General features: G+C 62.6%; 1 protein-coding gene across 4 annotated transcripts in view; it reads right to left on the bottom strand.

The window, feature by feature from the left end:
• Nucleotides 1-8,486, bottom strand: part of AMZ1 (archaelysin family metallopeptidase 1) — a 31,386-nt gene extending 22,900 nt beyond the window's left edge. For 2 of the 4 annotated variants that reach the window (XM_051834732.3, XM_089320760.1), the window contains exon 1: nucleotides 8,080-8,486. In XM_051834732.3, coding sequence (XP_051690692.3) covers nucleotides 8,080-8,342 — 263 coding nt within the window. In that variant the 5' untranslated portion in view covers nucleotides 8,343-8,486. Of the gene's footprint in view, nucleotides 1-3,918; nucleotides 8,040-8,079 lie in introns of those variants that run through there. The other 2 variants (XM_089320759.1, XM_051834733.3) reach the window with 2 other exon arrangements.
• Nucleotides 8,487-13,961: the final 5,475 nt, after the last annotated feature.

The following is a 13,961-nucleotide window of genomic DNA, read 5'->3' as shown; positions in this document are numbered from 1 at the left end:
GTGGCCTGGGAAATCAGTGGAGGATGGCCCAAGTCCTTGGGCCCCTGCACCTGCGTGGGAGACCTGGAAGAAGCTCCTGGTTCCTGGCTTCAGATTGGCACAGCTCCAGCTGTTTTTGCAGCCAACTGGGGAGTGAACCATTGGATGAACGATATCTCTCTCTCTCTCTCTCTCTGCCTCTCCTTCTCTGTGTAATTCTGACTTCCAAATAAATATAAATCTTTAAAAAAAAAGAGAGATCCCAGTAAAATACAAGAGTGAGAATAAGGGAGGTAGGAGATGTACAGTTCGGCACACGCTCACTCAGACTTACCCCTAAGGGTAAAGCTAAAAACTTGCCTTGGGACTCCAAATCCTATTAAGCTGGTGGTACTAATGTCATCTTAAAGTGATTATATTAAGTGCATAACTGATCATATAGATAGGAATAAGTGTCAAAGGGACCACAAAAATAAGACCAAATGTCTGCTAATAATAATAGAATTAAACAGGAGAGAATGATCAAACATGTGAAGCAGGCCACACAGCACACTCATAAAATGACAAACACCCTAAACAGCACTCTGGCCTCAGAATCAGCCCTTAAGGCATTTGGATCTGGCTAAAAAGCCCATGAGAACATTTTCAGGTATGGAAAGCCAAGACATTGTGGCAAAAATGGCCTACATGAAAGATCTCATTGAGTGAGATCTCAGTGGAAAGAAGGGGCCATCAAAGAAGGAGGTGCCTTTCTCTGAAGGGAGGAGAGAACTTCCACTTTGATTCTGGCCCTGTCTAAATAATGATGGAGTTTGTGGACTCAAAAGGCTTCCATATCCTTGGCAGCTCATGACAAGAGCCTCAGGTGATTACTGATGTCATAAATAAGAGTGTCAATTGTTGAGTCCAGCGCTGTGGCACAGTGGCTTAACGCCCTGGCCTGAAGCACTGGCATCCTATATGGCGCCGGTTCTAATACCGGCTGCTCCACTTCCAATCCAGCTCTCTGCCGTGACCTGGGACAGCAGTAGAGGATGGCCCAAGTCCTTGGGCCCCTGCACCCACAAGGGAGACCCGGAAGAAGCTCTTGGCTCCTGGCTCTTGGCTTCAGATCGGTGCAGCACTGGCCGTTGCAGCCAATTGGGGAGGGAGCCATCGGATGGAAGACCTCTCTCTCTCTCTCTCTTTCCCTCCCTCCCTCCCTTCCTCTCCTCTCTCCATGTAACTCTGACTTTCAAATAAATAAATAAATCTTTTTTTTTTTTAAAAAGAGTGTTAATTGTTAAATCAACAACAGGAGTCACTGTGCACCTGCTCCCCATGTAGGATCTCTGTCCTAAATGTGTTGTACTATGAGAATTAACAGTAAAACCAGTCTTCAAAAAGTACTTTATACTTTGTGTGTCTGTGGGGGTGCAAATTGTGGAAATCTTTACTTATTATAGAGTTGGTCTTCTGTATATAAAGTTAATTAAAAATAAATCTTCATGAAGAATGGGATGGGAGTGGGGGTGGGAGGGTGGGTAGGGGAGGAAGAAGTGCTATATTCCTAAAGTTATACCTATGAAATTTGTATTCTTTAAATAAAAGCTTCTTTTCAAAAAGTTAATTAAGTTTCTAAAAATAGAAATGAAATTAACTTGAAGATGCAGTGACCTTGAACAGCCCTTGTTTCGACTGCTGAGGAAAAGGGTTTTTTTCCCATACAAGTTGTTGAACTCTTTACTTAGTATAAAGTTGGTCTTCAGTGTACAAAGTTAATCGAAAATGGATCTTACATATAGATAGGATTAAGTGTCAAAGGCATCACATAAATAAGACCAAGTGTCTGGTAATAACAAGAGACAGAATTAAAAAGGAGAGAAGAAATCAACATGGGAAGTGGGATACACAGCAGACTCATAGAATGGCAAATGTCCTAAACAGCACTCTGGCCTCAGAATCAGCCCTTAAGGCATTTGGATCTGGCTAAAAAGCCCATGAGAACATTTCAGTCATGGAAAGCCAAGACACTGTGGCAAAAAAAATGGCCTACATGAAAGATCTTGGTGAGTGAGATCTCAGTGGAAAGAAGGGGCCATCAAAGAAGGAGGTGCCTTTCTCTGAAGGGAAGAGAGAACTTCCACTTTGATTCTGGCCCTGTCTAAATAAAAAATGATGGAGTTTGTGGACTCAAAAGGCTTCCATAGCTTTGGCAGCTCATGACAAGAGCCTCAGGTGATTACTGATGTCATAAATAAGTGTGTCAATTGGGGCCAGTGCTGTGGCGTAGCAGGTTAATGCCCTAGCCTGAAGCGCCGGCATCCCATATGGGCGCCGGTTCTAGTCCCAGCTGCTCCTCTTCCAATCAAGCTCTCTGCTATGGCCTGGGAAAGCAATAGAAGATGGCCCAAGTGCTTGGGCTCCTGCACCCACATGGGAGACCTGGAAGAAGCTCCTGGCTCCTGGCTTCGGCTGTTGTGGCCATCTGGGGAGTGAACCATTGGATGGATGGAAGACCTCTCTATGTCTCTACCTCTCTCTGTAACTCTTTCAAATGAATAAAATAGATCTTTAAAAAGAAAAACGATTTTTTTTGACAGGCAGAGTTAGAGAGAGAGAGAGAGACAGACACACACACACACACAGAGAGAGAGAGAGAGAGAGAAAGGTCTTCCTTCCGTTGCTTCAATCCCCAAATGGCTGCTACAGCCGGCATGCTGCACCGATCCGAAGCCAGGAGCCAGGAGCTTCCTCCTGGTCTCCCATGGGGTGCAGGGCCCAAGCACTTGGGCCATCCTCCACTGCACTCGCTGGCCACAGCAGAGAGCTGGCCTGGAAGAGGGGCAACCGGGACAGAATCCGGCGCCCCGACCGGGACTAGAACCCTGTGTGCCGGCGCCGCAAGGTGGAGGATTAGCCTAGTGATCCGCGGCATCAGCCAAAACCGAATCTTAAAAAAAAAAAGAAAATGGATCTTAGTGGAGAATGGGACTGGGAATGGGAGAGGGGGTGGGGGTGGGAGGCAGTACGGTGGGAAGAATCACTATATCCCTAAAGTTGTACTTAGGAAATACGTAAAGTTTGTATTCCTTAAACAAAAGGTTTCTTTAGGGACTGGGACTAAAATTTTTTTTTTTTTTTTTTTTTTTTAAAGAACCAGCTCAGGCCAGAGGGCTACAGGACAGGAGAGCGAGGTCCCGCACGGTTGGAGGGGGTCTGACGGCCCCCGCCCCTCTCTGCAGCTCAGGAAGCCACGTCTGTCCCGCCCTCAGCCACTGCAAGAGTCCTTCAGTCACAGGGACCCGTGCGTGCCCAAGACCACACCTCTGCCGGGGCAGGCGCTGGCGTGGGCGCCTCCTGGCCACCTGCCTCCCAGGTGAGCACCGGGGTCCTCCGTGGCGCCCTGACATCGGCCTGCACCACTGACGCCCGCGGGACACCGGGAAAGCTGGGTCCTCCCTCGGCTCCGCCCGGGGCGGGGAGGGTCCGAGCTCCCAGCCAGGTGACCGAGGCCGGCTGCCCGAGCCCGGCGGCCCCCGGCCCGAGAGCCCGACCCGGATCGCTCCGACTGCGAACGCGCCTCCCCAGCGGGCCCCGCAGCCGCACCGACTCGGCCCAGCCCGGCGGCTCCGCAGGCGGGGAAGTCGAGGCTCAGACCCGAGGCGCGCGGGCCTCCGCGCAGACCCCGGCTGCCTGTCGCTCCGCGGGGCGGGAGAGGACCCGCACCCCTCCAGGGGGCTCCCCAAGCCCCGGCCCCGGCGCGCACGGGCTGGGTGTTGGGGAGGTGCGGTTTTCCGCGCGCCGTTGACGCCCCCGGCACGCGCTGCACCCTCCCCGCCAGAAAACGCCCCTCCGGGATTCTCCCACCGCCCACGCGCACGGGACCCCGCAGGGAGCGGCGCTGCCCCGCGCGCCCTCCGCGTGCCTGCGTCCCGGTCCGCCCCGCGCGCGCCCTACCTCGCTGCCCGCACTCCAGAACCGGCAGAGACCGCCTGGGGCACTCGGCGAGGCCACGACGGCCGGAGAGGTCCTGGCGTGACGTCAGCAAGGGCCAGGGGCGACAGCGTTGGGGGACAGAGCCCTACCCCGCGCCCCCTCGCCGCCGCCGCCGCCGCCGCGCGCAGAGCTCGCTCGGGAGGCGCCTGCGGCTCCCAGAAACGCGAGGGTGGGCGGGGGCTGGGATTTTAACGCCGAGCAGGTGGGAGAAGTGAGCCGGCGCCCCCCAGGTGAGTTCCCCGGGCGGGAGCGGGGACTCCAGGCAGGGAGGGCAGGGCTGCGCACCCAATTGGGGACCCGCAGCCTAGCTGTTTCCCCGCCCGGCTCCTCCGGGTCACCCCCTGTCCCCTGTCACAGCGCAGAGGTCTGCCACCACCCCAGGCCCGGGCTGAGGATGCTGTCGGTGGCTCTCTGCCCCCAGCTATGCCCAGCCATGGATGAAAAGCCGAGGTGTGGGCAGGGCTCGGCGGCCCAGATGCCGGAGCCGGCGCTGGACAGAGCAGCCCCTGTGCTGTGCTCAGAGCCCAGGGCCCAGGCCACACCTGGTCCCGCAGCCTCAGCCCAGCGTCTGTCCTGGGCAGTGAGCCAGGTAGACGCTAGGGGGCCAGGCCTGGGGCAGAGGCTCCTGCGGCCCCCACGCCCCTCAGCACTGTCCGGCCCTGCCCCGACCCCTCCCACATCCCTGCACAGCGCGAGTGGGGCCCCTGGAGCAGCCCCTACATGGCAGAGCCAGAGGCCGGTTGGGGTGAGCCCAGCTAGGAGAGCCAAAAGGAACACAGGCGCCAGCCCCATTGCGGAGGCTCACAGAACACGGGCGTGGGCCCGGCCCCTGCCCAGCAGTGACCCTGGGGACGCACAGGGGGCCAGGCCCCAGGGAGCACACAGTGGAATGGAGTCCCCTGGGCGATGCTATTTGGGGGAGGCCAGTTAGCCCCGCTGCACCATGCAGTGCCGGCCCCGTGCCCTGCTCACCTCGGTGTCAGACCTGAGGGTACCCGCCCACTTCTCTGCCCCTCTGGCTGGGCTGGGGTCCACCTGCCAGGGGACACTGCCCCTCCTCTGGCCTGGGTTTCAGCTCCTGACGGGGGGGAGGGACGTCCCACTCTGCTGCCCACCCCCAGCACACACACCAGGGCCCCATCTGGGGCAGCCCCAGACCCCAGCCTCCAGTCCACGCCCAGAGCCAGACTAGGGCGCCCTGTGCCCTGTGCCCTGGCTGGCTGTGGAGAGCCGAGCCCTTCCCCGGAGCGGCCCTCTCTGTGACCAGGTGGCCCCGGCCCCGGCTCTGGCTGAGGGAGCCGTCCCAGGAAGCGAGGCTGCAGCGAGAGGTGGGTGGCAGGAAACTGAGCAATTCTGAGTGAGGAAGAGCAGCCTCGTCATCCCACCATGAGGGAGGCCGCCCTCCCTCCACTCCCCGCCCCCTGTCCGTCTGTCCGCCTGGGGCTTCTTCCTCCGCACCTGCTGCTCCGCCCGGCTCGGCCCTGGGTTGTGCCTTGCGGCCGGTGGGGGACGTTCTGGGCTTCCCCGGGCTCTGGCTGTCACTTACGGAATCTGTGATAGATTTTGCTTTTGCTCGGGTCTGCCTCCCGCCCTTGGGGGTGAATCCCCACACGCGGATTCCGGCTCACGGCAGCTCGGGGTGGGGGTGGGGGTGGGGTTCCAGTTTGCTCCTGCCGAGGATGGAGAACTCGGAACCCAAGAAAGATGGGCGAAGGCCCTGAGCCGTGGGAGGCGGTGGAATCGGGATGAGTATAGGCAGGGCCGGAGACCCATCCTCACCTGGCTGCCCATGGACGTGGGGACCTGGACACGGAAGGGCAGCAGGGACGCCAGCCAGGTCCCCCCGGGCACACGCAGCCGAACTCCACCCCCGCTGGACTGCAGGCCTCCCTGGAAGGCACCGGGTCAGGACCTGTCTAGAAACGGCCGTGGTGTGGGGACCCTGCCCTCCCGGCCTTCGGGGACACAGGCTCCCGGGCAGGGGCCGCGCCCTCTGCCCACCTGGCTGCGGGTGGGGGTGTTTGGTCACGGGGCCCGTTCTCCGACTGTGTGTGTCTCTGAACTCCATTTCCTACGCAAGTCTGAGTGCGTGCTGGTATCTGGAGCAAGCCTTGAGAGAGATGCGGTGAGCAGCGTGAGATGAGGGGTGGGCCGGGCGGAGGCGCAGGGGTGAGGCCGGGTGGGCGGAGAAGGACCCTCCCCAAGAGCCCTTTTGGGGAGCAGGCTCTGCCTACACCTTGATTTCAGACTTGTGTGAGGCCGTGTTGTTTGAAGCCAGCCCTTCCGTGGCCACTGGCTCAGGCAGGCACGGGGAAGTCGGACACGGCCCAGGAGAGAAGCGTGGAAGCCACAGGTGTGCTTGGCACACGGGACCCTCAGAACACGGGCCAGGCGGGGCCAGCTGGGGCGAGGCGCGGAGATGGGCTCTGCCCAAGGGGGCCCTGGAGTCAGAACTGGGTGGGGCTCTGCTGTGAGGGGTGCAGGGTGCTGAGCACCAGGGACTCGAGGGGCCCGGGATGGCCTGGCAGGCTGCTCGGCTGAGGCCATGGGGCAGCAGTGGGGGCAGGGCCAAGGCCTCCCCCCGCCCCCCAGCCCAGCAGCTGCCCCTGGAAGGCAGAGGGATGCCCGGTGGGAGCCATTTTCCAAGGGACCACCTGCTGAGGCCCACCTGTTACCGGCCTGTGCCGGGTGTCGGGGCGCCCGCCCGGGGAGCTACAGCCCCTCCTGACCCTGGGGACAGCGGCTCCTGGGTACGAGGAGCAGCGGCTGCGATGCGGGGGTGGGGGTGGGGGCAGCTGCCTGGCCGGCGCCCAGCGCCCAGCGCCCAGCCACCCGCGCCCGCCTGTGAGGCCGCCTTTGAGCCGCCGGATTTAGTATTCAGTCGGGGTCCCCGGCACTGAAAGCCCTTGTTCCGCCGGGGAACGGCCAGGCGGCTGGGGCTGGGGGCCCCTCCTGGCTGCACCCCAGGGTGAGGCTGAGGGAGCGGGGCGGGGCCCAGGCATCCCGCAGGGGCCGTCTGTCTCTCTCTGCTATGCTCTCATTCTCTCTCCCAGGGTTCTCTCTGTCCCAGCCCCTGCCCCTCCCCCGTAGCTTCTGGGTCAGCAGCCCAGGGACAGCCCCGCGTGCTGCCTGCACAGAACGAGAACAACGGGGCGTGGCCCGTGGGCCCTTGGCTGGGCCAGACCCACCCTGGCAGACCGAGCACTGTCCTGCCCAGCCGTGACCGTGGGTGCCCCCGGACGGATAGCAGCCCCCCAGCCCGTTCCCCGACACTGAGAGGCAGTTAGCAGACTGTGGCCACGCTGCTCAGCTCAGGCCAACCTGCTCACCCCGGATGCACGCGGGTCTGGAGGCCGTCGTGTGGGGACTCGGCTTGAGGCCACTGCCCCAGACCGTGCACTGCACCTGATCCTGGGCTCAGCCAGCAGGGAAGGCCCAGAGAGGACGGCCCTGGCCACATGGGGCCCTGCCGAAGGGACCCTGAACCGACCGTCCAGCCGGTGTACAGGCAGTGTGCAGCGGGGTGGGGGACCCAGAGGACCCGGGTCAGGTGAAGTGATGGCCATGCCCTGAGCTGTCCCCAGAGCTGGGCAGGGCTCACGCCCCATGCAGGACCACCTGCCCCGCAGCCAGCAGCCCCAGCCCCCAGGCAGCTGAGAGCAGCCAGGCTCCAGGAGGGGCCTGGGAAATCCTGCAGGGGCTGGGGTCTTCCAGAAGAGCCAGTCGAGGGGGCTGCACACCCTGCCTGGCCTGGAAGGGCCGAGAGAGCTCCAGGGCCTGGAGACCCGGCAGTCCCGGGGGAGCAGAGCCTGGGGATCGGCTGCCTGCAGGGGACCCACATCGCCGCCCTCCTCCTCCTCACCACGTGCCACTGCCGCCCCCGATGCGTGGCAGCCCTCAGCCCCAGGCCAGCCTGGTGACGGTTCCAGCCCCCACCTTTCTCTCAAAGACCCCCGCCCCTTGCTGTTGGGAGAAAGCCCGAACTTCTCCCCAGAGACCAGGAGGCCGGGCCACCTCGCCCACCACCCCTCACGGCTGCGGGCTCTGTCCACCCCAGCCCCGCACCTGCCTCCTGCCTCCCGGGGCCTCCCGGCACGCACAAGCATCAACACCTGGGGTTACCTGGTCAGGAGTCTCTCCGGCCTGCACGCTGGGGGCAGCGGCCACTTCCTGTCAGGTCGGCTCCTCTCTGCACACGCCCAGCACCCCCCCCACACGCTGGTACCCACCCGCACACACCAGCCCTCACTCCCCACGCACGTGCCACACACAACCAGGCGTGCTCCTGCCACGTCACTCCGACGGGCGCAGGAGCCGGCTCGCCCGAGCTGCCGCCGCCTGCCTCTGCCCGCCAGCGTTGCCAGGCGGTTTCCATGGCGACACATCTTGGCTCTGACAGGGGCTGGGAGGAGGGCTCCCAGGGAGGGAGAGACGGGAGGTCCCTGTGCCTACAGCTCCCAGCATGGGCTGGGCTCCCACAAGGGAGACCCTCCCCTCTGCATGGCCCAGTACAGGTGCTGCCTTAGGTCATCCGGTCAGTCAACAAACCTGCTGGGAGAGCCACTCCACTGACAGACAGCTGGGGCTGCGATGCCGCCTAGGACATGGGCTCCCAGGGGCCCCTGGTCAGGTTCTGAAGCTGAGCTCTCATCCCCACCGCCCCACCGCCCCCCTCCCCAGAGGCTGCCACCCCCAGTAAGCCTGCTGGGCTCCCCGGCCTGTGGCACAGGGATTGCCAGGCGGGCAGGTGTGTGTGTGTGTGTGTTGGCAATTCTGCGCCACTTGCTGACCAAACTGCCATAAAGGATGATGGAGGAGTGCCAGTTCTGAGCCGAGGCCTCTGCCTGCTCCCGCCCACCTTCTGCTCTAGCCAAGAACAAGCCAGAGGGTGTGACAGCAGCCGGAGCGCGGGTGTCCAGAGGCCATCCTGGACTGGCCGCCCACCACCACCCCAGCACCAGCTCCCCTGGGCGCCTGCCTGGGGCTGTCACCCAGCACTGCTGACGGACACACCCCTTCCAGGGCCCTGGCCGGCACGTGCTGAGTGCTCGGAGAGGCCGGAGCCCAAGCTGGGGCCTGCCTGACCACAAGTGGCCGGGGCTCATGGAAGGCAACCCCCATTCTGCGTTCATGGCAGGAGTTGCGAAAGCAGACACTCAAGCCCCCACGGCCTTCCTTTCCCGGTTCCTCCACCTCTGAAATGGGCCCGTGGGACCGAGCCGCACAGCCTCAGTGCCAAGGAGCGGGTGTCCACACTCGGCCCGACAGGACACAGGAGGTGTGCACACAGCCACGTCGGCCTGACGGCACTGCCCCCCCCCCCCCCCCCAGTGCGCCTCTCTCACCACGGCCCGGCTGCAAACATGGCTTCCTGGGCTGGGGCAGCAGGTGTCCAACCATCTTCTTCCACGGAGGGGAAAATCCGCCTAGCAACGGTGCTGCTGCTCCCTGATTGGCCACGCCGGCCAATGTCTGTTCTGACTGGCTAGCACCCTTCAGGCCAGAGAGCACTTGCCTATATAAGCCCATGTGGGCTTCTGTTCCGGCGCCTGGTGGGGGTCACGGGGACAGAAGTCAGGGCCGAAGTGGGGAGCTTTAGAGGAGAGCCTCCCCAGCTTAGCTGGGACCCCGCAGGGCTGTCCTCAGAGATGACCCAAACCATGGGGAGCTGTGGCACAGGCTGAGCCAGTGAGGCACAGGTGCGAGACCTAGTTGGAAGGGGCCTCCACCTAGTAGTGCCCACCTAGCTCCCCCAGTTCCACTCACAAGGATGATGCCCAGAATTCCTCCAGGGGCTGGCACTGTGGCATAGTGCCAGCACCCCATACAGGCACTGGTTCACTGCACCTGGGCCCCTGCACCCACGTGGAGACCTGGAGGAAGCTCCTGGGGCCTGGTTTCGGATCATCAGTCAAGCTCCAGCCCTTGTGGCCATTTGGGGAGTGAAACAACAGATGGAAGACCTCTCTCTCTCTCTCTCTGTGTTTCTCCCTCTATCTGTAACTTGCTTCTCAAACAAAATCTTAAAAAAAAAAAAAAATCCTTCAAAGCCAGTGAGTGGCTCAGACACCACGAACTCCAGGAAAGAGCACACCATGAGGGAACCCACACGGATCCTGCAGGTGTCACTGGCTGTGACAGACGAGGGCCACCAGCCCCATGACTCCCCCCGGGGCACTCAGCCCAACTGTGCCGCACAGCTGACACCCACACGGGGGCTGCGGGTAATTCACCCATGCAGCCTCTCCAATGCGGTCCTCCATGCCTGCGTCACACGCTGGGACCGGCAAGTGCCCAGACTCCAGGGAAATCCTAGGAGCCAGGGCACAGGACAGAGGGGCCCAGGTGCCACGCTGCCACCTGCAAGGCCTGCCCTGAGTCCTACAGAAACCTGGGTACGAGGCAGCCAGGCAGAGTGGGGTGGGCGGGGAGCAGGGGAGCACGGGCTCAGCAGTGCAGCTCCTTGTTTAAAGTCCGGCCGGCCAGGCCTGGGTCAGCCCGGAGCTGGCGGCTCCAGTGGTGCTGACGAGAGCTCTGACAGATGTGGCACAGACGGGCCAGAGGTGGGAGCACGGAGGGAGCCGGCAGATCTCAGGTATCCGCCACCGATGTAGGAGGAAACGAGAGGGGGGAAAGGAGGGGCCAAAGATGGGGGGGGCGTTGAAGTGGCTGAGAATTCCCCAGAAACAATCATCACTAATGCAGACTTGAGTCCCCAGCGAAGTCCGAGTGAAGCAAACAAGAACTCTCACCCACGCGTGGCCATAAAGCTGCAGATGGTCAAAGACATCGAGAAAAAACTTACAAGCAACCAGGGGTAGAGAGCGGTCACCTTGCAAGAGCACAGGCTAGACTGACAGCTGACAGCCCGCCACAGTGATGGGCATTGCCGACGATGGAACACGGGGGTGCGGCACGGCCATGTGCTGAAACCAGACAGCTGCCGGTAGAATCTGCACTTGACACAATGCTCGCCAAGATGGGCCATAAACAAGGCATGGCACACAGCAAACCCTTGGCCGGCGTCACCGCAGACCTGCTCCTGAGACCCAGGGCCAGGGCCGCCCCAGAGCTCACATCTGTGAGGTGCTGGGGCTGAGGGAGAGAGAACCTGCTGGGGGCAGGGCAAGGGCCTGGCCTGGCAGTGCTGGGTCCTGAGCAGGCAGGGGGAAGTGACCTTGGCATGTAGCCAAGCTCTGGGCTACCAGGGCTGGAAGACATCACACAGGTAGTGTCCCTGAGGTGTGGTGGTACAGCCAAGCAGGTGGCAGCAACTGTGCAGGCCCAGGGCTCAGAGAGGAGGCCGCACAGTGCCGCTGTGACGTGGCGTCTGTGCTCGGGGCAGTGGGTTCCACCACACAAGGAAGCGGGAGCGAGGCAGGCACAAGGCTGAGCAGCACAGCCTTGGGGGACAGCCGTGCAGGGAAGGACGTCAGCCCCTCGTGTGCGCTCGACGTGATGGACGCAGCTTCCTGCCACGCTGGTCCTTCCCCACCGCAGGGTGCCGAGGCCCGTGCCCACTTCACAGACCAGGAAACCAGGGCTTGGCTGGGCGGGCCGGGCCGGCACATCACTGCTCCTGGGGGAACAGGAGGACAGGGACCACCGCGCCTGACCACCAACGCAAATCCTGCTGGAACTGGCGCCAGCCCAGGACCTCCCCGGGCTGCCGTCTACCTCCTCAAGCCCTCCCAGCTCCCCGTGGGCCACTTCCGGCTCCTTCTACCTCCAAGGAAGGTGGCCGCCCCGCTTCTGAACGACCACACTCTCTGCTGTCCCAGCTCCTGAGACTCAGATGCCGCTCTAAGAAGCAGGGTGGGGCCGTGGGCTGCACCGGACACCAGGGAGGTGACACTGGCTTCCGGCCTGCGCACACCTGTCACCCGGACCACCAGGTGTGTCCTCTTGCTGCATCCCAGGCTCCTAAGGACACAGGTCCCTGAGACCTCGCCCTGCTCCGTCACCACGGGCTCGTGCCTAACGGGGAGGCCAGGACTGGGGTGGAAGCCAACAATCCGGGCCATGTCAACTCTGCCCTGGGCGCCGAAGGCCCAACCTCTCCCTCCGGGTGCCCTGGCCATGCCCCTCGTGCCGGCCTCCCACACCCCGTCCTTACACCTCGATGGTGCTTCTCGGAGCTGGGACTTCCCATCCTTCAGGCTTTGGCCTAAACAGCCCTGGCTCCACCCCCATCATACCCTCTCTGGGACCCCCCACCACACACAGAAATAGGCGTGTGCCCATCTCCCACACGTGGCACCATGGAGCCCAGTACCAGCCCCTGGCTCCCAGCTGTCTCCCCAGAGCCTGGCTGGGGCGGTCACTCGGCCCTGCAGCCCTGTTTGCAGAGTGGATGACCAAGGCCTGTGGCCACCAAGGGAGGGGTGCTCCCTGTGCTGGCCTGACCCAGGACAGCCGCTGCCGGCGTGGCCTCCTCTGGCCCCTGCCCCGGTCACAGCGGTTGGAAGGCTCCGGCTGGGGCCTTGAGCTCAGCGGCTCCACAGGCCGAGCCTGAGCCCCACATGGACTTCGGCGAGCCCGCCTGCAGACACAGGCCCGTCTCGCAGGCCGTGGGAGCTGGGGTCACTGGGGAGACTGCTCCAGGCAGGGGCCTCGGGGCCGGCGGGGGTCTCCACTAGCAGAGGCTGCCCTGTTTTCCCAGGCGGGTGCCCTGGGGGCTCTCCCAGGACCCCACAGTGTGAGCAGAGCCTCCCAAGTGGGCCCAGCACCTGCTCCGTGGCGGACGGCTCTGGGCGGCCATTCTAGGTTGTGGGATGCTCACTCTGGGGGGGAAGTGCCAGACCCCGACTCAGAGGGGAGGGGATTGTCCCCAGTGACATGGCCGGGCTCACACCTGTTTCCCCATGGGGCTGCTGCCTGGGTCTCACCACCCGGGGGCACCCGGCCGCTCCGTTGATGGAGGTGAGCCAAGGTCAGACCGGAAGCCAGGACTCACTCCGCTTCATCTGCGGCTCCCTGGGCACCTTTCACCCACCTGTCCACTCACACAGCCCAGCCTGTGGCCCTGGACTCTACAGAGGCCCACCGCTGCCCACTGAGCACGTGAGCTGCAGCCCAAGAGGGGCACCTCCCTGGCCACGTCCCTGAGCCCTTCGGGCCTGAGGTCTCCGAACACGGCTTGGCCTTGGTCAAGTGCCACACCCATCACCCAACGTGGCACACCCCTGGGACGGGTCCACCTGCATGGTCTGTCCTCACCCAATGCCCTCCCAATCCCCCCACCCCAGCCATAGTACCCTCTGCTTCCACCAGGAAGGTCCACGGGGGAGACGGCTCAGCGCAGTGCCAGTCTGCCAGGCTCACCTACGCTGTCAGACGGTAGGACCGCCTTCTTCAAGGCCACACACACACACTGCACAAGACACCACATACTGCATAGACAGAGACAGTCTGCACACAGATGCACATACTGCAGAGACGCACACACACCCCTCGACACAGCCCCCACCTCCCGTCTCCCCGGCTGCTGCGGGAACACGGGCGTGCAGGGCCTTCGGTGTCCTGACCTGGTCCCCTCGAGGGGGTGAGCACCAGCTCGTGACCCCCAGGCCACGTCTACTTGTAACTGCGAGGAAGCTCCGCACGCCACGCGTGTGCCATCAGCGGTGGGCAGGGCTCCTGTTCTCAGCCCCTCACCACCGGTTAGCTGCCCGAGACCAGCCCCCTAACAGGTGGAGGCGACAGCTCACTGTGTGTGCGTGTCTGTGTGTGTGCGCGTGCGTCTGTGTTTTTAGTAAGACTGACATCTCTGGAAGGCAGAGTGGGCGAGCTCTTCTATCTACTGGATCACGTCCAGAATGGCTGCAACAGCTGGGGCTGGGCCAGGCCACAGCCAGGAGCCAGGAGCTCCACCCCAGGCGCCCATGTGGCTGGCAGGGCGCCAAGTACGTGGGCCCTCCCCTGCTGCCTTCCCAGGGGCATGGGCAGGGCGCTGGGTGGGCGGCGGAGCAGCCGGCACGTGAGCTGGCACCCGGATGGGATGC

This window comes from Oryctolagus cuniculus, chromosome 19, assembly GCF_051225735.1.
Source record: "Oryctolagus cuniculus isolate XC-2025 breed Fujian yellow rabbit chromosome 19, ASM5122573v1, whole genome shotgun sequence".
In the NCBI taxonomy this organism is placed as follows: domain Eukaryota; kingdom Metazoa; phylum Chordata; class Mammalia; order Lagomorpha; family Leporidae; genus Oryctolagus; species Oryctolagus cuniculus.
This window is presented reverse-complemented; position numbering and strand designations above follow the sequence as displayed.